The sequence below is a fragment of the Pantherophis guttatus genome, chromosome 7, assembly GCF_059756535.1.
Source record: "Pantherophis guttatus breed Tessera chromosome 7, ASM5975653v1, whole genome shotgun sequence".
In the NCBI taxonomy this organism is placed as follows: domain Eukaryota; kingdom Metazoa; phylum Chordata; class Lepidosauria; order Squamata; family Colubridae; genus Pantherophis; species Pantherophis guttatus.
The window spans coordinates 66,261,700-66,285,901 of NC_142069.1; the positions used below are offsets into that span (position 1 = coordinate 66,261,700).

At 36.0% G+C, this 24,202-nt stretch overlaps 1 protein-coding gene across 5 annotated transcripts in view; it reads left to right on the top strand.

Annotated features, from left to right (window-relative positions):
- The window catches only part of MET (MET proto-oncogene, receptor tyrosine kinase), a 146,927-nt gene extending 123,646 nt beyond the window's left edge, over positions 1 to 23,281 (top strand). For all 5 annotated transcript variants that reach the window (XM_034431027.3, XM_087874185.1, XM_087874184.1 and 2 more), the window contains 9 exons: positions 4,828 to 4,987; positions 6,430 to 6,570; positions 9,762 to 9,992; positions 10,539 to 10,619; positions 11,263 to 11,444; positions 12,788 to 12,897; positions 19,200 to 19,365; positions 20,548 to 20,684; positions 20,767 to 23,281. In XM_034431027.3, the coding sequence (XP_034286918.1) occupies positions 4,828 to 4,987; positions 6,430 to 6,570; positions 9,762 to 9,992; positions 10,539 to 10,619; positions 11,263 to 11,444; positions 12,788 to 12,897; positions 19,200 to 19,365; positions 20,548 to 20,684; positions 20,767 to 20,977 (1,419 nt within the window). In that variant the 3' untranslated portion in view covers positions 20,978 to 23,281. The remainder of the gene's footprint in view (positions 1 to 4,827; positions 4,988 to 6,429; positions 6,571 to 9,761; positions 9,993 to 10,538; positions 10,620 to 11,262; positions 11,445 to 12,787; positions 12,898 to 19,199; positions 19,366 to 20,547; positions 20,685 to 20,766) is intronic.
- Positions 23,282 to 24,202: the final 921 nt, after the last annotated feature.

Genomic DNA, 24,202 nt, shown 5'->3' on the forward strand with positions numbered 1-24,202 from the left:
GCCGTCATGGAAGCCATGAACTCTCGAGCCACCTCAGACGTTTCACCGATAGATGGCAGGTTGAAATCCCCCATGATGGCAAGTCTGGGGGTGCCCACCGCCACCTCGGCTATAACGTTAAGGAGCTCGGGCAGGGCCGTTGCCACGTGGCAGGGAGCCAGGTACGTGACCAACAGGCCCATCTGTACTCCACGACCCCACTTCACAAAGAGGGACTCACATCCGGCTATCTGTGAAACAGTGGTCTCCCTTGGATCCAGACCTTCCTTTATAATAACCGCCACCCCCCGCCCCTGCCCTGAGCCCTCGGCTGATGAAATGCACGGAAGCCTGGTGGGCATATATCCACGAGGGGGACTCCCCCCTCCTGGCCCAACCAGGTCTCCGTAATGCCCGCCAGGTCCGCCTCCCCCTCCTGAATAAGATCGTGAATGAGGGGGGCTTTATTAACAACGGACCTGCCGTTGCACAACATCAGCCGGAGGCTCTGGCCCTGAGAATCTGAACAACCTGGGGAACAAGAAAAGCATTGGGGACCGGAATGCGCAATCGCTCTAAGATAGCGAGTGCGCATTCCCCGCACATGATATGGTCCCCAGCTTCCGCCATATCTGCCCCTCCCACTCACTGTGCTGATGGAACAGCCCTCTTCAAATCGAACTCCAACCCCCTCCCCGACCTCCGGTTCTACGTCCCTAATGTCGCAGCCCTTCGCTAAGGCTGGTCTTGAACCCGGTGGATTTCCCCCAGAACCCACCCTAATCCCCCCCGAACCCCTTAAAATTTTTGTTAAAAACTCACTAAAAAACCCACTTAAAAAACCCCTCAAACTCTTCTTAGCCGCATGCCATCTCTCGGGGCTCCAACGCCCATCATCAAGATAGGCCCTCGATAACGAAGAGGGCCAGACCTGCGAGAGGGGGGAGTCTCGCAGGGCACGAAGGTCATTCACCGAGTACATCAAAGATCAAAGGGAGGTGATAGTCCATGGCCAATAACCAGGGGCCAATTTGATGTTATCACAGTCAGAAGGAGTGAAATGCCAGGCTTCAATAGAGTTCCAATGGAGCATGTGAGACCTCAGTGCCCTCTCACGGCAATGGCGGGAGTAAAATGCTGTTTCGGTCCGGCAGAGGGTGACCCAGCCCTCCTCTCACGGCTGGTCAACCACGATCGTCCAAAAAGCCGGAGTTGAGACAGCAGCTATAGACCCACTCCACCAAGACTTGAATCCCCAGATGTAAACCTCCATTCAACGGAGGGGAACAATGGGGTCAGGTCAGTCCACATAGTCCAGACAGGCTCAGACAGCGGAGATCATAACCGTCATTACCTCCGGGGAGGTCAAGATGGCATCTAGACCCGGAGATGATTGTTCAGCAGGCATACACGGCATGGCATCACCACATTCAGGGGGATGGGGGTGAAAAAGGAGAGCAGAGGCAACAAATGCCATAGGGGGGAAAACCCCTCAGTCATAGTCCAGCTCTCCCCAACCCCTCCCGGATCTTCCTTGGGACCATGCTGCTTGCCTCGTCCAGCCTCGCCCAGCCTCCATAAATCCTCATGGAGGCCTCTGGGACGACCAAGGGGCCAAATAACGCCCCACGGTCGCCCAGGAGATCCAACAAAGCAAGCCAGACACATTAACAACTGCTGCTTGCAATTACTGCAAGTTCAAATCTCACCAGGCTCAAGGTTGACTCAGCCTTCCATCCTTTCAAAGGTAGGCGAAATGAGGACCCAGATTGTGGGGGCAATAAGCTGACTTTGTATAAATATACAAAAGTATGAAGGCTATTGCTTAATGCATTGTAAGCCGCCTTGAGTCTCCGGAGAAGGGCGGCATATAAATTAAAGCAAAAAAAAAAAAATTGTAAAAGTATCTGCACTTCATCCAAAATAGCCCCTGCAAAAGCAGGAACCTCACACAGCCACAAAAAGCTCAAAAACCAACTTTCACACTTTTTCCACACAAAATGCCACATACAGCTTTGTGAGATTTTGTGTGTTTGTGTAGTTAGAGTGAAACACTACAGAAACATCAAATCTCAGAAAGCTGCACAATTATTTTATTTTATTTTATTATTTTATTTATATTTTTAGATAAAAGCAGCTAAATTTAAAACTTCTTAACTTTAAATTGCTATGTCTAAAACAAATAATAAAACTCCTAAAAAAAACCCAATTAACTATTTTTTTAAAGCTCCCCCACCCCACCCAAAACAACCCAGTTACTTACCAAATTGAAGGCACAAGGCAGACAGATTGAGTTGCTCACCGATTGGATTGATTGCAGGCAGGCAGATTGAGTTGCTAGCTGATGCAATTGATTGCAGCAGCTTAAGCAAGGCAAGAAAAGCGAGTGAGCATAAAAGAAGCAGCAAGCTGGCAAGTGGGGACCGGGTGATTGGGTGGGCACAGGTGGGTGGGCAGGGATTTTTGCTACTGGTTCTCCGAACTACCTGCCTCCATCGCAACTAGATCGCCTGAACCGGGAGCATTTCACCCCTGCCTAGATCCCTCTCAAAATTACTACTATTGAACCAGGTAGCACCTATTTTGTATCTGTACATCTGTTTTTTTTCCTGCCTAAGTTCAGGACCTTACTTTTTTTCCCACTGAACTGCATCTTGTTGGATAGGGCCCAATGCTGAAGTCTATCAAGATCTTTCTGAGTCTTGCGTCCATTTCTCAAAGTGTTGGCAATTCTTCCCAGTTGATGAGTTCCCCTTCTATCCCCTCATCTAGATCATTTATCAAGATGTTGAAGAGTACTAGGCTCAAGACAGAACCTTGAGATACCCCATGGCATGCTTCCTTCTATGTAGATATAGTTCCATTAAGACTACATGCTGAGTATGGTTGGTCAGTCAACTATGAATCCATCTGGTGATGCTCCTGTCCATCCCATATTGTTCTATCTTACCAAAATGTAGCCTGTGGTTTACTTTATCAAATGCCTTACTGAAGTCCAAGTAAAGTATATCCACAGCATTTCGCTGATCCACTAATTTAGTCACTTTATCAAAGAAGGCAGTAAAGTTTGTCTGACATGTTTTGCTTTTAACAAACCATGCTGGCTTCTAGTGGTTGTTTTGTTCATTTCTAAGTGCTCACAAATCTCCTGTAGATTATCTTTTCCAGAATTTTCCCAGGTAATGATGTTAGGTTGATTAATCTCGAGTTTCCTGGATCCACTTTTTTCCCTTCCTGAATATTGGAATGAAATCAGTTCTTTTCTAATTCTCTGGCAGTTCCCTCCTGCTCCAGGAGCTCTGAAAGATTTTGTTCAATGGTTCTGAGATCACATCAGCCAGCATTTTCAGTATTTAGGGTGTAAATCAATCTGGTCTGGCAGTTTGAACTTGTCTAAAAGGACACAATGATAGAATGAATTCTATGGAAAATTGCAAAAAACATTAAATGGAATACTAGGAATGGTATAATATTTTTCTTGGATTATCAGAATGGCAAAATTCTGGAAGAACCTCTGTTTACAAGATTTATTTATTTATTTTATTGTACTTATATGCCACCGAGGGACTCAGGGCGGCTTACAAAAGTTAAGACAATGAAAGCAATAAAAATAACTATATCAATTTAAAATCCATCTAATTAAAAACCACCCACCAGATCAGCAAATTTGTTGGAAAAGCCATGTCTTCAGCTCTCGGCGGAAAGAGCGGAGGTTGGGGGCCGTCCGAAGCTCCATGGGTAACCCATTCCAGAGGGTCGGTGCGCCCACAAGATGATTTGATTATGTCATGTTACTGCCCCCTTAACTCCAACATATATTTTTCTAGGATTGTGTATCTTCTGTAAGGTTCTGCCAACAGGATACAACAAGAAGTACATACTTTAGATAGGAAGCATCTTTCCCACTTCAGATGCTAATACTGCGCACCTCTAACCAAGCCCAGAATAGTTCAAAGCAATGGCTTTTTGTGATAAAAGTATGTCTGCAGAAACTGGCATTGAGAAAGCAAGAGCACGAGAAGATAGATGCCTTTGAATTGTGGCTATGGAGATAGTACGAACACCTTGGACTATATATATGAATGCAAGCAGATGGTGGAAAGTATTTGGCAAGGTTTAGAGAAGTAAAAAAGAAGATGATGGATCAGGTAGATTGCTGACATCAAAGATATTATTGGAATGTCTTTGGAAGAGTTACAAGTTACTAGTAAAAATAATTCAGAATGGAAAATATTTCTTCATATAATTGACAGGAACTTGATAACAATTCACTACATTTCAGTAATTACTGTATAAATCTGATAGCATATTTTACTAACAACAGAACAAATAATTTGAGGATACCAGAAAATGTCTACTATTGTAATCATAAGGAATGTTATAAGCTATTGTGAAGCATAGAGCATGGCATAGTTTAAAATTAATCAGTGACTTCTTACAGAAATGATCACATTGTTAATTTGGTAAGCTACCTATAAAGCAAATCAATATGAAAAGTTACACAGATAACTGAATAAATATTTAGACAATTTTTTTCTTATCTCCAGAATTGAGCAAAACATCTTGAATAAGCTCCATTACTCAACGAATTTATTGCATGCTGCATTATTCTTTGCTAAGCAGGGAATCATTGAGCCAGCAGACAAAGGCAGATACAAATACTCTTCCTCATCCTCATCCTCATCATCATTTTTGCTTCCTTACTAATTAAACATTTTTCCTGGATCAGAATAAGAGCTACTGATAGCAGAAATAAAGAGCAAGTAGAATTTGTAGTGGGTGTATGATAAAATGTGTTATTGTATGTATTAATACATTTTAGAGTTTTTAAATCTATCTCTCTTTCAGTGGAAAAAAGAAATTTCATCAACAGTTATTGGGAAAGTAATGATTCAACCAGACTCAAATTTCACAGGACTCATTGCAGGCATTGTGGCAACAACATTTTTTCTCTTGCTGCTAGCATTTGGATTTCTCTTTTGGAGAAAAAAGAGAAAGCAAATCAAAGGTGATGATCATTAATACTTTTTACTGTATTTCAATAAAATATCTTTTTAGTTTCTGCAGTAATTCTTGCTCAGCTAACATATATTCCATGATGTAAGAGGGTTAACCAAATCCTCGCTTTTTAACAATGTTGAAGAAACTATAAATAATAAGGCTCTCTTTAGCAAATGAAAACTCTTCCCTAACAAACAGAAAGATTTTCAGAAAAAAATGTGCTCAATACTACTTTGTATCTGTCTCAGTGGTGGGCTGAGTGGTTCCGACCAGTGGCTGGCCCTGCCCACCTGCCCTGGCGCTATCACATCCTATATAATCTCCAGTTTTTCGATGCCGTGTGCATGGGTGGAAGACGCACACACTCACATTTTTTATTCCGGACAAACCGGTTGTTACAACCGGCAGCAACCCACCACTGATCTGTCTCCCCTACAAAAGATACAGGACAGATTACCTGAGCCTATACTGACTTTCTCAGGGAGGGAATTGGAACTGCTAATACAGATAGGCATGTGGATGGTGGTGTCAGCGCTGTATTCTTGGATCAATAAAAGCCTTTAACAAAAGCTCTTTAATAAATTTAGTAACCTTTGGATAAATTGACTCATGCTTTTATAGATTATTAATTGGTTAAAAAACCAAAAAAATAAAAAGTAGGAATAAGTGAGCACTATTCAGAATGGAGGGTAGAAAGAAGTACAGTTGCTGAAGGATTTATGTTCAGACGATTTAACTTTTGTGACCTTAAGTTGGGTGTAAACAGTTTCTTGGCCATGTTTGCAGATAATAAAAAATAAAATAGTAAAAACCAAAAGTAGCTGATCCTGTAGGAATTCTTCAATGGTCAAATTAATAGTAGAAGCAATTCTATTTTAGTACAATAAGTGTAGGATGAAGAAAAAGGATAGAAAAGGGCAATCCAAGTAACTAGACAGATCAAACCCCTAACCCTTTAGGAACTTTTTATCTTAGAAAAAAAGATTACAGAGGGAAGATAGGGTTGGTCCATACAACCATGAATGACACAGCAAGTCATGAATAGTAGTAGAGATGGTTCCCTGCACCCCCCCCAAAAAAAACACTACAAAAAGGAAGCATCCAATGAAGCTGATTGGAAGGCAATTTAAAACAAGAGGAAGCATTTGTTAATATAATCATAATGTATGAGTAATACAAGTAGACATCAGTCTGTGTAAATAATCCATCTGTGGAATTCATTGCTACATAATGTGATGCTCCTTAACCTAAATAACTATAAATTCATGGAGGACAGGTCTATTAAAGACTCTAGGTCTTGAAATAATTGTGATACATTTTTATATGTTCCGTTGACTGAGTTTCATGTTTAGTGAATAAAAGATAATAATAATTCCATTAGTTCCATTAAGAATAATGATAATGGAAACATGTTTTTTATAATATTGACATTCTTTCTTCTATGATAAGATTTAGGTGGAGAGATTGTTCGCTATGATGGCAGAGTACACACTCCTCATTTGGACAGGCTTGTGAGTGCAAGGAGTGTAAGCCCTACAACTGAATTAGTGTCAAGTGAATCTGTAGACTATAGATCAACTTTTTTGGAAGGTACAATATTACCATTTTTCTCATTAATAAATACAAAAGGATTGCCAAATGCTAAGCTACTATGTGGTTTCTATAATGAGATATATATCGGTACCTTTTCATTTGTCTTAGAAAGGTTTGTTGTATTAGGTAATGTGATTTTTGTTACCATACATAACACTGATAGCGATAAAAGAAAACAATCAAACTCAAAGAGCACTAAGCAACCCACTGTTGCATATTTCTGAAAGTCAGTAATATGCTGAATCTGTTATAAAACCAACAATCCTCCTGTTTGTCTTCATCAATATTATGATTTTCCCCTTTTAAGGATTTTAATATGCCACAATATCAAGATGCTGATGACAAGAATAGTGAACCAATTCTTGCTGTAATTTCTATGAGAATGCTACCTCAAACAACATTTTTCTGCAGGTTTTATGTAATTCAGATGTAATGTTTACAACTAGTTATTTAGCAGATTTCCATCATCATACAGCCTGAATCTGTGGCCCTCTCCTTGTTTCTTTTTTTCTTTTGCTTGCTAGTATATTGATGCTATCACAGTTGAAATTTTAATTTGTTCAATGGGCCCTTTCCTTATCTTTTTTTCCCAAGTTCACCAAATGTTCTCTTTTTTATATCCATTCTCTGTGAATGGCTTCAAATAATATATCTTCATAACCTAGTAAGAAGTTTATACAAAGAGTATTATAACTTACTCATGTAGCTTTCTCTCACACACTGGCCTTCAGAAATGCATGGAGTCAGTGGTGAGCTTGTGACCATCCACTATACTTGTACTCAGAGACTTTTGCAATTTGTGAAATTTTGGACTCCTCTTTTATGATCATGATCATACAAATCTCAGTATCAGCATCCTAATTTGTAGAGTGGCAGCAATGTGAACTGTCCATGTACTTGCAGGATGTCTTTAAAAAATTCCAAGTAATTCTAGGACATTATCCATCTTAAAGCTGCTTCAGAACACCATTTTTCTTAAATGTATGGAAAAAGAATAACACTTAAAACTAGTGCTGTTGAATACATGAAACAACATGTCAGGTTCAATAAAGCAAAAGCCAATCAAAGAAAAATATCTGTTGTAAATTGAGATACCTGACTTAAGATCATAAGTATATGTGCTAAACCTGATAATGCTTATTTCAGGGTGTAAAGCATTCAAAACATTGAGGCTGCAACCTCTTCCAGAGTCTTGGCAGGGCTGCTTCATTGATTTTTCCAAATGTTCTACTTGCCAGATAAAGTGGCTATCAATGCACAAACATGCAGTGACAAAGTATAAAAATCCTTAAGGTACTTGGACTGAGCACTGCATAGGAAGCAGTTGACTCAATGCTTCAAGAAGGTGCTTCACAAGTGAACTTGTTAAAGTGCTATGCACAGTGCTATTCATGCATCAGATCAGGCAGATCAATCATTTAGGCATACTATAAACCGTTCAGTATATGTATAAAAGTGGCCTTTCTCTCAAGTCTGGAACTGCTAGTCTATACCCTGTTTAAGTAAAAAATAAGATTAATATATGAGTCGCATATCCTGGTCTTATTTGAGCACAGATGGCTAAGAAAAGAATACTTTCTGTTTACAAGTATAAAGAAAATCTCAACATAGGTAAGAATGCTTTTATATCCTTGTAAGAAATGTTCACATTGTTTGGTGAACTATACTTCATACGAACTAAGCATTTCCTGACAGAATTATAATAGACCACTCTTTGGACTACAATTATGTCTGTACACACACACACACACACACACACACACACACACCAGGTGCAGCAAAATAAGCATAAATAGAATTCAGTCAATAACATTGAGAACAGTCTTCTCAGATGCAGGTATGTTCCAGATATATTAATTGCAACTTCCATAATTCTTAAAATTGAAGAACCACGTACTGTGAGCTGAAGGAGTTGAGAATTGGGAATTCAGGGGCCTAGATTGGAGAATGCTAATCTAAAAAATGAAGCAGTAATGATTTAGGTTTTGGATATCAAAAGTTATTACCTTTGAATTGTAAGAAGAAGTGGCATACCAATGTTAGTAAATTAAATAAATGAACAATACAATAAGTTAAATAAATACAAATTCAACAATTGGCATACTATTATGCTAGAGCACTTCCTGGTGCATTGTGTCTGCAGTAATAAAGTATCTACATCAGCTCTGGCAGGACAAGGTCTCATTTAAAGATTCTTCATTGTTTGCTGAGAAAGGGAAAGAGACCATACATTTCCTAGGCTTTGTCATTATCCATTTCCTTGGATTCAGAGTAACGAGAATGGTAGTGTTTCGTTTAGACACATTTTTATTCTGCTAACTTGTCTATGCAAATTCATGAAGACTGATGTCTGATCAACCCTGCACATTATGGTTCTTAAACGAAAATAGTAAATGCATTTACTGTACTTAAAAATGTTAAATAATAAAAATTCAGGAAATGAATAATAAAAGTCAATTTCCTTTTTGAATATTTACCTCTATATAGTTGTAGTAATTTGGAAAGTATTGTAGTAATTTGGAAAGTAGTAAGCAGATTTTAAACTGTTCATTAAATAATAATTTGAAAATAACCAATATCCTTTGTTATTTCTTTCTTCTCTTCACCAATGCGTAATGTCTGTTCCCCTAAGATTACTACAAATTCAGATGATTTTTGTTACAATTTTGAGCTTGGTTTAAAATACAAAATCGTTGGGAAATTCTACAAAAGAAAATGTGGTTTGCACCATGGCAATTCCAATTAAGGCAGTAGGACAGTATGTTTATGAGAGTTGGATGTCAATTAGTGTTTGAAACTAGTTTTATATAAATGGTATGAAGAAGATATTACCCCAACAAATGAAAGACAAATTATAGTATATAACAGTTTGCTTTTGCAAGCCATATTCTCTTGATCTATAAAGGCTTCTGATTCTGTTTCCAGGCTTAGCGCCACCATTTTAAATGAATCCTGTTAGTCAAATTTTCCTGTAGCATCATCATGAAAAGTTCTCTCTCAAGGGTATAGCTGCTGTGTCTCTCAAGTTGCAGATAAGATGGTTGCTGTTAGGATTACTGTTACTGTTTTAGCAATCATGTGTTACATTATGTAATAAGGTGAAAAATAAATTTTAAACTAAACAGATAAAATCGGGTCTTTCTGTGGCAGAATTTGCTATTGACAATGATGTTCACATTTTCTTATAGACCAGTTTCCAACTTTATCTCAGAATGGATCTTGCAGGCCAACCCAATATCCTCATGTGGACCTATCTCCCATTCTGTCTACTGGAGACTCCGATTTAGCTAGTCCATTGTTACAGACTAATGTTCACATTGACATCAATGCCTTAAATCCAGATCTGGTCAAAGAAGTTGAGCATGTTGTTATTGGTGCTGATAATATGATTGTTCACTTCAGTGAAGTAATAGGAAGAGGTAGGTGTCTCAAATGTATTTTAAATTTACACATTTAATTTCAAAAATTTGGCTTTATCCCTGCTTACGTTGGAATGCTGAATCATTCAATCTTATGCAATTTTATCTGAAAATAAATTCCATTGGGGACTTCCCAAAAAACCATTCAATGCATCAGACAGTATATCCAGCATCAGAAACTACTTATTTGCACACAGAAAAACTTCAAGAATTGTACTTCTAAGGTTAGGAAAGTCTGGTATTGTAAACGTCCAAAGGAAGATGCGCCAAGGGCCGGGTGATGGGTTTAGTAGTTTTAGATTTAGTATTTTTCTGTCCAGCAGAACTTTTGAAATATCAGAGCTATCAGTTGGGAAAATGATTGTTTTACCATTGTTTTATCATTTTTTGGCAGTGTCACTGCATTGTTCTAAGCAGCTCAGAATGATTTCTGAAAGAATCCAGGACAAACTTCTTTCCCTCAGCAATTGATCACACTCAAAATATAAAGACAGCTCCAGAAAAACCAGTAGAAATTTGACTTGTGATAATATTCTCTCTTTGTAGGGCATTTTGGATGTGTTTATCATGGAACTTTATTGGATACTGATGGCAAGAAAATTCATTGTGCTGTGAAATCCTTGAACAGTGAGTTTTACAATATTTTATTCTGAGTCATTATATTTTCACTGACTAAACTATATTATGATGATTATTTTTATCAAGTTAAGTGTCTTTGTGTAGCTTGCAGAAATTTTATTCCATACATTTTACAATGTCCATATGGAAGAATGCTCATATTTTCCGTCCACATAATAAATAAAAGATTAAAAGAAAGGGGGGGGAATGTGGTTTCATTTTACCATTGGACTAGCTTATGTTCAATTTTTATGAGTAAGACAGTTGGAAAACAGCAGGACTTAATTGACACAAACTATTAATAACATTCTTCTAGTTCGACAGATGGAGCATTTCTATATATTGTTACTAATATGTGAAAAAGGAAGAGAAAGGAGTTCTGGAACTATGTGTGCTAAAATTCGTTAAATACATTCCAGATAACACTGTTCCAGCTCATTTGCTTATAGATATGCAGCATCTAGCCCTGCAAATACCTGGATATAATTTCGAGAATACTTATCTAAATTTCAATGTGTTTTATTACAACTTCATTGGGATTATAAAGGAGTAATACTAAGGAGTTATATATGCTCCTTTCATTCAAAATGTGTTTAAAGTATAATAGAAATGATATGTATATTTATTAAAAATTTGTTGCTACATTTTTCAGGAATTACAGATTTGGATGAAGTAGCTCAATTCTTAAAAGAAGGAATTATAATGAAGGATTTCACTCATCCCAATGTCTTGTCACTACTTGGAATTTGCTTGCCTAATGAAGGTTCTCCTTTGGTGGTGCTTCCCTATATGAAACATGGAGATCTTCGGAACTTTATTAGAAATGAATCTCATGTATGTGTATCATGGGGTATTCAGTAGTGATCCAATTAGGCAATTATGTATTATTACAGTTCTGCTGTCTGAAAGTTTAAATTGATGGATCAGATACTACTTTGAAATGTGGTATTTTAATCAGAATTTAATGAAGTTGTATTACACATTTTAAGTAAAAATTGTTGAAAAGTACAGAAAAATTATCCAAATCAAAGGATTTATGTGTAGGGTTTATTTTATTTTATTTTTTATTTATTAATTTTTTATGCCACTCATCTCCCCTACAAAGTGTTTGGGCCTGGATGATCAGAATTCTTGTCTGGAGGAGTGTAAGGATTTCTGAATTTTTGTTCTTTAGTTTCTTGTACATTGCCTATAGATTTACTGTTGAAGTTGGAGAGAGATGGACTTACAAACATACGTTTTCAAAAATGTAGACAATTTTTTAAAAGCAATATGCCATATTCAGCCCTTAACATCTCCCAGTAAACTTGAGAGAACTCTGTAATCATTGAGACCTGCTGCAGTTGCTATCTGATCCTGGTAGTTTCCCATTTATCTTTGCCATAGGCAATTCTTTACAATTAAAATAAATAAATTATAAAAATTACAGTGCAAACATTTTGTTGTTTAAGTAAACTAATAATTAATGTTCATCCTACGTTTGAAAGAAACATTCCAATGGTTTAAGCTTTAGTTTTCACAGGTAGCTTTAGAATAGAATAGAGCTGGAAGGGACCTTGGAGGTCTTCTAGTCCAGCCCCCTCATGCAGAAGAACCTATACAATCTCAGACAAGTGACTGTCCAGTCTCTTCTTAAAAACCTCCAGTGATAGAGCGTCCACAATTTCTGAAGGCAAGCTGTTCCACTGGTTAATTGTCCTCACTGTTAGTAAGTTTCTCCTTAATTCCAGATTGCTTCTCTCTTTAGTTAGTTTCCAACCATTGTTTCTTTATTTTGCTTTATTAGTAATCTCTAAAAACTTGCTCTGCAAGTTAAGATAGCAAACTTATGCACGTTCAATATATTATGTATATAAAATCAGTGCATTCATAACATAACAAAACAAAAAACGTAGATAGGTTATCACATATTTCAACAGTTCTAGCAATCAATTAATTTCATCTAGATTTAGATGTATACATGCTATATAATCAAATAAATACTTAAATTTATTCCATATTTTGTTTCTTTGGTTACTAATAGTAACTTTAGGGTCAGGAAAACAATGTTTGGATGTAGAACCTTTCAATATTAAAGTGAAGACTAAGATTGATTTCATCAATTACTGTACAAATTTATAACTGAAAGTCATTCTTCACAGCATTGTTTTAACTACTAACACATCTATAATTTTCAGAATCCAACAGTGAAGGATCTGATTGGATTTGGTCTGCAAGTAGCAAAAGGGATGAAATACCTTGCAAGCAAAAAGTTTGTCCATAGGGATTTAGCAGCAAGAAATTGTATGTAAGTATGGGTTAATTTTTTTCTCATATTATTTTATAGCCAGTTTAGAATAGTGATTAAGGCACTATTATAAGATCTAAGTGCCCGAGCCCACTGTAACAACATTGCCAAAAAGGCATTAAGAATTGTTAACCTAAACTTGCATAGCTTCTTCTCTGGTAATGTTGTACTACTGACTAGAGCATACAAAACATTTGCTAAACCAATTCTTGAATACTGTCTGGCTCATCTGTCTGGAACCCACACTGCATATCGGACATAAATACAATCGAGAGAGTCCAGAGATATTTTACGAGAAGAGTCCTCCATTCCTCTACCCGCAATAAAATACCTTATGCCACTAGACTCCAAATTTTGGGCTTAGACAATTTAGAACTACGCCAACTTCAGTCTGACCTAAGCATAGTACATAAAATTATCTGCCACGATGTCCTTCCTGTCAATGACTACTTCAGCTTCAACCACAACCATACACGAGCAAATAATAGATACAAACTCAAGGTAAACCGTTCCAAACTCGATTGCAGAAAATATGACTTCAGTAACAGAGTGGTCAATGCCTGGAATGCACTACCTGGCTCTGTAGTTTCTTCCCCAAACCCCCAAAACTTTAACCTTAGACTGTCTACTGTTAACCTCACCCCATTCCTAAGAGGTCTGTAAGGGGCATACATAAGTGCATCAGTGTGCCTACCATCCCTGTCCTAATATTCCTTTTTACTTACTCTTTTCCTGTATTCAAATTATGTTTATACTTTTACCCGTTATCTTATATATGCTTGACAAAATAAAATAAAATAAACGATAGAAGCCAGGCGATTGTTTATTTTAGTCTCACTTTAGTAATGACTTAGTAATCACTAAGCCAGCTGAGTGATTTTGAGCCAGTTTCTCTCAGCTCAACTCACCTCATGGGGCAGTTCACTGCCTTGAGTTATTTATTTTAAAAAATAAAGGTGGGATAAAAATAAATAGTGGCATTTAGGGAAAAAAGATCATTCCATTTATACTATTTTATTTATTTCTGTCTAACTTTTTAATATGAAACTTAGAACTTTATCTATAATGTTCCTATAGATAAGTGTTTCTCAGTTTTTGCAACTTTTAAGATGTGTGTACTTTAGCTCTCAGAATTCTCCAGTGAGCATGTCTTAAAGATTTTTAATCTTAAAAGTTATCAAGACAGAGAAACATTGCTACAGATGTTTACAACTGCTGAATATCGCTCAGTTGCATCACTTATGTGGTATAGCAAACACCATTACATTCAATTTTGCTTACTCTTAAGAATACAGAGAATTGGAATGCTAAAGGGCTTTTTCTTTCTATGCAGGCTTCTGAGGTTGAAATTGTTCTGCTTTGAGGAGCATCCTTTCAATGAATCAATGTTCAGTGTTGGTTTTCTCTGAGAAGGCAATATTTCCATGTTTTCTGTTGCATTTTTACAGGTTTCCTTTGTTCCTGAAATATCATTCGATTATATCACAATAACATGCTTAATGTTAACATACCTACATACCCATGATGTTATTTTCTTTCAAGATAAGCAATATTTTGAAAAGCACAGAAATAGAGTAAGCCAAAGAAAATGAAATAAATAAATAAGAGAAAAGATTAAACAAACAAAATCTAATTTGCATCAACTCTTTGATACCAATTTCCTCTTACACCTTTTTTTCTTCATTCCATCATGCCCATTCCAATTCATATAGTTCCTTTTCTTCTTTAAACATCTTGCCTCTTTTTTTTTTTTTTTGAATCTTGTAATCTCTATCCATTTCCTCCTTTTTTTTCCATATGATTTTTCATTGGTTTTTCAAAATACAAAGAAAAATTTTAAAAGTCATGGAAAACTAAGAAGCGGGTGAGGGAAAAGAAAAGAAATATAGTGTAAAGGAAGAAAAGGAAAGAAAAAGGCACCAAAATCTGGCTCTCTTTAGCACAGTAGAAGATAACATTACAACGACAACTTTTTGCTTTTACACAACAGTATGTACAAACCATTTCTATAACAATAAGCCTATCTAGTTAACAAAAACAAAATTTCATATTTTTTTCATTGCAAGCACAAAATCCGGAAGCAATTTCAGAATAGAAACAAGGTTAGATATATTCTCTTCGTTGGATAAAAGAATCAATTTGACCATCTCTACTTCTCTTTGCCGTGGGCAGAAATATATGTTTCTGTTAACTCATTAATCTTTATCATAATTTATATTAAGAAAATCCTCTATATTATTTCAATTTTTTAACCCTAAAGAGAGAAAACACTTTTTTTAGTTTTGGTATTTTACACTTTAAAAAGTAATCAAGTATTACATATATAAAGCAGAAAAAAAAAACCCAATTAGCTCATTGAATTTTAATCTCTCCGTCGAGTTTATCCTCATGGAATGGATCTTTTTCTTCTCTTATTTTCAAATTTAGTCTATAGTATTTTAAAAACTTTGGGAATTGTACAAGATTTTATATGTACAAAACCAGCTTAAAGCTTCCTTTCAGTATATATATATCAAATATATATTTCGCTGATAAAGAAATAAAGGGAGACTAGTATAGATCTATTTCAAGCTATTTAGCTCTCATCAGCTAGCCATACCCTTAGTTGGATTCAAACTTGGGCTGCCTGCATGTATGGCTAGCTGATGAGAGCTAAATAGCTTGAAATAGATCTATACTAGTCTCCCTTTATTTCTTTATCAGCGAAATATAAATTTGGTATAAAATAGTTTGTCGTGAATGCAACTGCTTGACTCCTGGATTGGAGCTGAAAGGCGAAAGGGATGCAGTACGCTCCCTCCCACATGCTGGGGTAGACCAGGTGTCTCGATAGAAAACACTTTATATATATATTAGTTAGTATCCATGAGGAAAAACTCCAAAACTTGACCTCTTGAGATTTGTGAATTTACTTGGCACTCTTGTTTCAGTTGCACTGGGAGGGTTGTATTCAAACCATCAGCATAAAAAAAAAGCTGATACCAGATTTATATTCCAAAGGTACAGTTAGGTTATTTGCATTGTCCAGCTTTTGTAGTGTTGACACAGCGGGTTGATAATTTTCTACACCTAATTGTATCTTTTGTTCTTTTTTAATATCCTCTGTATAATTAATATCTTCTAACTGATTTATGAAAAGAGCAATTATCTGTATGGTCTTTTCAAAGATTCCCTTGACGACAGACTCCAGCTCAGAGTTAAATATCTCTTAGCTCCCTCTGGTGGTCAGAAATGTTACTTATTTATTTCTTTATTTTTTCCTTTTTCTAGCCAATCAGAGTTCATGAAAATCAGCAAATTTCAACCACCCATAAAAAAACATTACAGGGCTACAGATTATTTTAAAAGTAGTAAATTAAGACCACAACTTTTATCCTTATATTCCAAGTGATACTCCACACTTCCTTATTTTGGCTGCCTCTAGCAACCTTCTTCCTTGTCGTTTAACAATAAAGAAGTCTCAAAAATGGTGTTCAGAACTTCAAAAAAGAATGATAGGCTGTAACTAAAGAAAGGCTGTTAACTCTTTTAACTAATAGAGATAATAGTCTCATAAACTGATTAAGAAATGAAGGACACAGCTTATGTTCCATTTGAAAAATAAATTCCAAAATAGCTGCTTTATTCAACAATGATGTGATTCAACCCCGCCCCACCCCTTCATCCCACCAACTATTCTGAAGCACAGCTTCTGACACTGCTTGCAATTTTAGAACAAGTTATTTGTTCCTCACGTTTTCTGACATTTGCTGTCAGAATAAGAATTTTTACTCCAAGCAAAAGTTGTGGGGAAAAAAATCTTGTTGGTATCAGGATAACCAGACAGATTACTTTGCATAATTATTCAGTAATCCAAGAGAAGTGAGAATCATTATGCCAATTCATCATTCGCATTATGAATAATGAGCTTAGCATCAACTGGTCATAATTATCCACAATTAAAACTTAATCTTATTATACTAATTATCAATTATAACTTAAAATTATCTCATCATGTGAAATTTAAGTTATATTACTATAAAGTTATGGCTACCCATTTGAAAAGAATTGTGCGGCCGATTAATAATGTCAATTATTAAATAAGTCAGCAAAGTTGCTATCAACTATATGTAATGAATGTGAGTAATTTAATATTTTGATTACTTTTGAAAGTGGTTATTTAGACTTATCTGGCCATACTTATGTTACATGAAAGTGGAAAAATCAGGCCGTACAAGTCTCTTTCCACCCCATGTCAATTCTTTTATTGCATTATAAAATATGAATAATACATTATAGAATAGAGATAATACAGGTAGACCTTGACTTATAACAGTTCATTTAGTGACCATTTGAAGTTACAGTGGGACTGAAAAAAGTGACTTAGAACCATTTTTCACACAACCGTTGCAGCATCCCCATGGTCACATGATCAGTATTCAGATTCTTGGCAACTGGCTCATATTTATGACAGTTGTAGTATCCCAGCCGTGTGATCACCTTTTGTAACCTAACAAGCAAGCAAAATGAATTGGGAAACCTGATTCACTTAACAACTGTGTTACTAACATATCAACTACAGTGATTCATTTAAAAAAGGGCCTGGTGGCTCAGCAGACTAAAAGCATTGTGATTAACACCAGCTGTCTGCAATTACTGTAAGTTCGAATCTCACCAGGCTCAAGGTTGACTCAGTCTTCCATCCTTTCTAAGGTAGGTAAAATGAGGACCCAGTTTGGGGGGGCAATAAGCTGACTTTGTATAAATATACAAAAGTATGAAGGCTATTGCTTAACGCATTGTAAGCCTCCCTGAGTCTCCGGAGAAGGGCGGCATATAAATCAAATTAAAAAAAAAAACTGTGTCAAGAAAGGTCACAAAATGGGGAAAATTCACTTAACAAATGTCTCATTTAGCAACAGAAATGTTGGGTTCAATTGTGGTTGTGAGTTGAGGACTACCTGTAAAAGAGTACAGATGTATTTATACAAAAATCAGGCTTAGGCCGTCAACATTTCAAGTAGAAGAAAATACAGTATAGAAAATAAGTAGGAGCTACTTTATTAAGGTAGGGTCAAATCTAGTTATTTGCTGGCATTCAATTCAACCCAGTTTCTATGCTGTAATATAAATGGTCCTTATTCAATGACCACTTTTTCAAACTTATAATTACACTGAATGAGTGGTAGTTATTACTAGACCTTCTACTTATGGCCATTGCAGCATCCCTGCAATTTATGACCTGCCAGCTTCTCACAAGCAGAGTTAATGGAGAAACAATCAGAAGTCAGGATCACATGAGATCCTCATTTAATGACCTGCATGGTCCTCATTAGTGATGACCATCACTAAATGGATTGGCCATGTGGTTTTTCAATTTACAATTATGTGACTTAACAACAGAGTCTCCAGTTCTAATTCACCATGTGGAATGAGGACTACCTATATTTAATAACCACTCTCTCTTCTAATACTAGTCTTGCATTTCAGTCAAGCTATTCCAGATTAGCTCTACCTATATAAAAAGAGATAGGATATAAGATAATAAAGAGAACCAGTTTATAAAGGTAGCAGATTAGGAAGTAATCCAACACTCCAAAATGAACAAGATTTGTAGGATCCAATCTGGGTCGGTCATCAAGACCAGAGGTTTAGTGCTGGAGCCCATCCTCAGGAAACTTCTCTCTACAGAATGTGTGCTTTGGGCTATGCCAGCATTTATGTGGTGCCTAGTTGTGTGTGGTTTTTTATTTGTTGATTGGGGTGTTGATAGCTGCTATTAAATTGTTGGCTGTAATAGCTGGCCATCAACACCCCAAGCAACAAATAAAAAGTCACACACCACGTACCACGTAAATACTAGCACAGAATAGGCCAAAGCTCACATTCCTTAGTTCCCTGAGGATGAGCTCCAGCATGAGTCCAAAAGTTTGGAAAACTAAACCTTTGGTGCAGGTGACTAACCCAGACTGGATCCTGCAACATTTCCTTGGAACACGTATAGTTGCCTTCATTTGTGACATAGATTTATTAAAAATTTGTCATCAGCTAGCCAAAGAAAATGGTGAAGATTGGACTCTAGTGTATTTATAATTGTATTCTCTCTTCTGATGAAATCCTCCCTTAGCCTATTTTTGAAGAACATAGATATCTGTAAGTAAACAATTGGTTGTTTACAAGCAACATTACGTTCAGGAAGGAATGGATGACTGTAAATGGAATATTTGTTTATATTAATCATAAGTGTAACCTGACTACACAAATGTAAATTCTGTCTTAGTTCCAAATAATATTTTATGTTTGTGCGTGTATTGTTTTTGTAGGCTGGATGAAAATTTCATAGTCAAGGTTGCTGATTTTGGACTTGCGAGAGATGTATATGATAAGGAGTACTACAGTGTACACAATAAAACAGGAGCAAAATTGCCAGTAAAATGGATGGCTTTAGAAAGTTTGCAAACCCAGAAATTCACTACAAAGTCAGATGTGGTAATATATTTATCATTATATGGGACTTGCTGATTATATTTCAACAGATTATTGGACATATCAAAGGAAAAGAATTATATAATAGATTAACGCAAGGGGGAAAACACCTTAAACCAAAACTAGCCTGTTTCTTAATTTGCAAAAGTTAATGGGTATTTTTGTGTCCGTATTTCAGATGACCTACAACTAAGAAAGTTTCCAATCTTAAAATACTAAGTTTGAATGATTGCTATGAAAAGCTTGATGGTGCTGACCGGATTTTGAAACTGTGCCCTTAATATATGAGTTAACAACTGCTCTCCAGTTGAGAGCAATATCATACTTCCTATAAGAGATTTAGAATCACGTAACAATGTGTGCTGGATCTGGGTTTGGGAATGAATAGGTGGGACATTATCTTTCAGCCTTAAAGGATTCAAATGTAAGTGTTAAGTATCTGCTGGGTTATTTTGCTCTTAAGCTTTCCAGGTGTTCCAAATTGGCCATTTACTCTGATGGTCACAAAACAGAAGTTGGTGGGCCCTACTTTTTGCTTCCCTGGTTCATTTTCATCAATTCCGTTTTTCATAAGACTTAACCATTCTAAGCTATTTGTATGTTTGATAGATAAATGCATATTTTCTTCATCAATTCCATACAACATTTTTCCAACAGGCTGTGCTTTATTCTTAGAAACCCCCTTTCCCCGTGAATTTTTATTTTGTTCTGGAGATTAATTTCTTATTAGGCCTTTGTTAGCTTGCGGCCATTAATGCAAAAATTACAAAAGATTACTTCTGTTTAGCATGGAAGAAATCCCAGATTCAATTATTATTTTTCCCCATAAAAAAAAAAAAGTTAGGTAAAGAAAATTTGTCAAAATAGAGAATATTGGACTAGATGACTGGCAATTTTGTTGATGCAAGCCATCAGCTTGAGGTAGTCACCTGGTTATGCACAGCATATCAAGGATAGAAGGACCAAGAAAAATTCAGAGAAAGCATTTTAAAGGGGTTTAATGACCACCTTACAACCCTCCAAGACTTAAGACTTGCCTCTTACTTCTGTTCTCCTAAATTGCAAAAATGCAACAGCAGAGCAAAATTTTTGGCCTTGTCTTCTTGATGATGTGATATTTAGTTATGAATGCTTGTGGCTTTCTTTCACAGCCTTATGATTTGATGTTTATGTTCTTTTTGTTAGTGGTCCTTTGGTGTTTTACTTTGGGAGCTGATGACAAGAGGCGCACCTCCTTATCCTGATATCAGCTCTTTTGATATTACCGTTTACTTACTGCAAGGAAGGAGGCTCTTGCAGCCTGAATATTGTCCTGATCCACTGTAAGTACCTTCTAGAAATCTTGAAAAACCATGTTATTAAATGTAATAGATTAAAAATCATTTTTCTGCTTTTTCATTGCAGATACGAAGTCATGCTCAAATGCTGGCATCCAAAGCCTGAACTACGGCCAGCCTTTTCTGAGCTAGTTTCAGATATATCCATGATCTTCTCCACTTTTATTGGGGAACATTATGTTCATGTGAATGCCACCTACGTCAACGTGAAATGTGTCACACCATATCCGTCTCTGCTGTCATCACAAGATAATATAGATAGAAATGCAGATACATGATGAAGTTCATTAAACTGTGCTAAAGGGGAAAGGGCATAAATAATGGCCAACTACTTTTTAAGTGTTTTTCTGTGTGTGAAACCACTGCATATGTGTATATGTTGTTAAAATTGCACTATTTTGAGGAGGCAATTCAAGTTGCTGAAATCTACAAGGTAAATGTATTGTTCAGATATAATTTTCATGTGAGATGGGCAATTGCAGTAATTACACTGCAGTGGAAATTCTTCATCTACTGCCAGATATCACTCACTGTGAGCAGTCTAGCTACTGTTATACTGTTATTGATTTACAACAGTTCGCTTAGTGACTCTTCAAAATTACCTCGGCACTAAAAAAAAGTAATTTATGACCATTTTCCCACTTATGACTATTGTAGCATCCCCTTGGTCATGTGATTGATATTCAGATGCTTGACAACTGACTCACATTTATGACAGTTGCTGTGTCCCAGAGTCACATGATTACCTTTTGCAACATTCTGACAAGCAAAATCAATGGGGAAATCAGATTCACTTAACAATTATGTTACTAATTTAACAATTGTAGTGATTCACTTAACAACTGTGGCAAGTCATAAAATGGGGCAAAACTCACTTAACAAAGTTCTCACTTAGCAACATAAATTTTGGGTTTAATTGTGCTCATAAGTTGAGGACCACCTATACTCTGCAGAACTGATGTTTCAGAAATTTCTCAGTTACTCATAATACAAGATACTGAGAGTTGATATTATTAGTCAAGTGCTTTTCACTGAATAAGGGCCAAACTAAATAAATATTCTAACATTCAAAGATTTTACTTCACTGTTGATGTTTATTTGATATAGCAGTTTATATTACTATATAAGTAGCCCAGATCTAATGGACATTAATCAGATTGTCCGAGCTATCACTACACAGATTTTTAAAATAATTTTGGAATACTGATGGCAATACAACAGATTATTATGTCATATTGCGGATGTACCAGCCACAAACAGAGCATAATGAATATTTAAAGAAAATGTTTCTGTACTACGACAAGAATGAAATCTGTCAGAAATTCCTTTACTCAGTAGGCTGAAGAGTATGTTAGCTATGTGGACAAAATTCCACAGGAGGATACTGAACTGTGCAGGGAAACAGTAAAGGTTTAGTAAAAGTGTCTGTGTGAAAAATTCAACAGAAAAAAAGTGAAGAGCTTGAATCAAGATGCTAGCCTATTCAGTCAAAGGGAGCGCATCTTTACATTACTGCTGCTAAATTCAGCTCATCACATTTAAACAAGTTTTTATTAAAAAATGAAATAAAAATCCTGCAAATATAGATCACAGCTGCTTGATTTTGTCAACTGGTTCTTAAGATTTTGACATGACATAAGCCTTCCTGATGACCAAAATATTTTTTAAAAGCGTATTTTTTTTAAAAAAAGGTTAACTTTTGACTGAACATCATACTGGTTTCTGTTCCTGTGGAATCCTGTGCATTCTACTGTATAGACTATTTGATGTAGAATCAACAGATAGGTGAGGAATGTTGGTGTGTGTATGTGTGTAAACTTTCAAATCATTCTATTTTTATACTGATTTTTAATTAATTTTATAGATAGGTGTATAGATAAATTCTTGGCTAGGGTATAAAATATTGCACTGTGAACACTTCAGAAATATTTTATCACAGCTTTTAATATTTATAAAGTTGTTTAAAAACTCTAATCCTGTAAAGACTGGAAAGCCAAGAACTGTTGCAAGCCACTTGTAACCCAAGTGTTTAATCTCCTTTTCTGGAATCAGACATATTTTGATATCTTTGAGGAGACAGTACTTATAAAGAAGCCAATTACAGGGAAGATTTATTGTTCCACAGAAAGGATACCACACTAAAAGATTTATGATGAGATTGGAGTGGTAAGCAAACTACTTGCTGATAATACTGGATTATATTGAACTGCCACATCCATTTCAGTAGCAAATACTTCATGTCTGCTGAGAAAGCAATATTACCTGTAAAAGGCCTTAGCACAAAAACATAATTCTCCTTCAGGCAAAGAGAAAAAAAATGCTTGAAGGTTAAGGCAAATTATTATACCATAGTTTAATATTGATAATATAAACCTACATACACAAGGAATGCAGGGTGCAGGGATGAAATATTGTAATATTTATGTGATAAAATTAATGCCATGTCTGGGACTCCTGTAAATAATGTTCAATTGTTGTAGGGATTTGATGTTTTACATTCATATACTTGCCAATCGGATAAATGGTACTTGCCTTTTTAATTGTGATACCTAATAAAAAATAAAACATTTGTATATTGGCAATTTGTGAAGTTATGTCTGTATCTATAATAGGTACATATATGTAAATGTAGTTGATTATGTCAAGACTTGAATTTACTTGAAAAAGAAAGAAGTATAGACAAGATACAGTTTTACATGATTTTTACCTCTTAGCTGTTGTGTTGTGATTGAAGCAAAAAGTAACGAAGGTGGCCAGCGCTAGGACACATCCATCATGTGGCTATCGACATATTGGTTGAGTTAAGATTATAGAATTCCATGCTATGATATTAAGGTTGCAACCATATGATTGATGCGGATTAAGTGCCATCAAGTCCTTGTCAACTCTTAGTGCATACATATTTTTCTTCTTGATGATCTGTCATATCTGTCCTGGTGTTTCAACTCTTCTAATAGTGCCCTTATCACTATTGTAACTTTGCTCCACCTTTCCAGCCTTCTCCCAGGAATTGTTTTCAGATAAAATGTCCATATAATGCATATATAGATATAATTGCATAATTGTAACCATAAAATAATTATGTTTTATCACACTGCATGAAATTATATAGAAATTCCAAATGCACTTTTAAAACATTTTCTTAATTGCATGTAAATTGCAGGTTAATTGCATGTAAAATTTGCTTTAGAAAGTGAAAAACATGAAGAACATGCCTCTATAGCTCACAGAAGCCAAGAAGCAAATGCTCTTCAAATGTGTTAGATGACAACTCCTGTCATCACCAATCATCACAGCCAATCCCCATTATCTAGGAATAAAGGTGACTGCACAACAGGTCACCTAGAAAACATAGAGAGACTAACCTAATTGATCAAAATTACTTTGTGTTTAACTTTTTTATGCTTTAAATTAGAACTGAAGGTCAATAGTGACATAATCAGGCAATCTAGAATAATACACATTTTGCTATTGATAAATTTACGAAGATCAATTTTCTACAC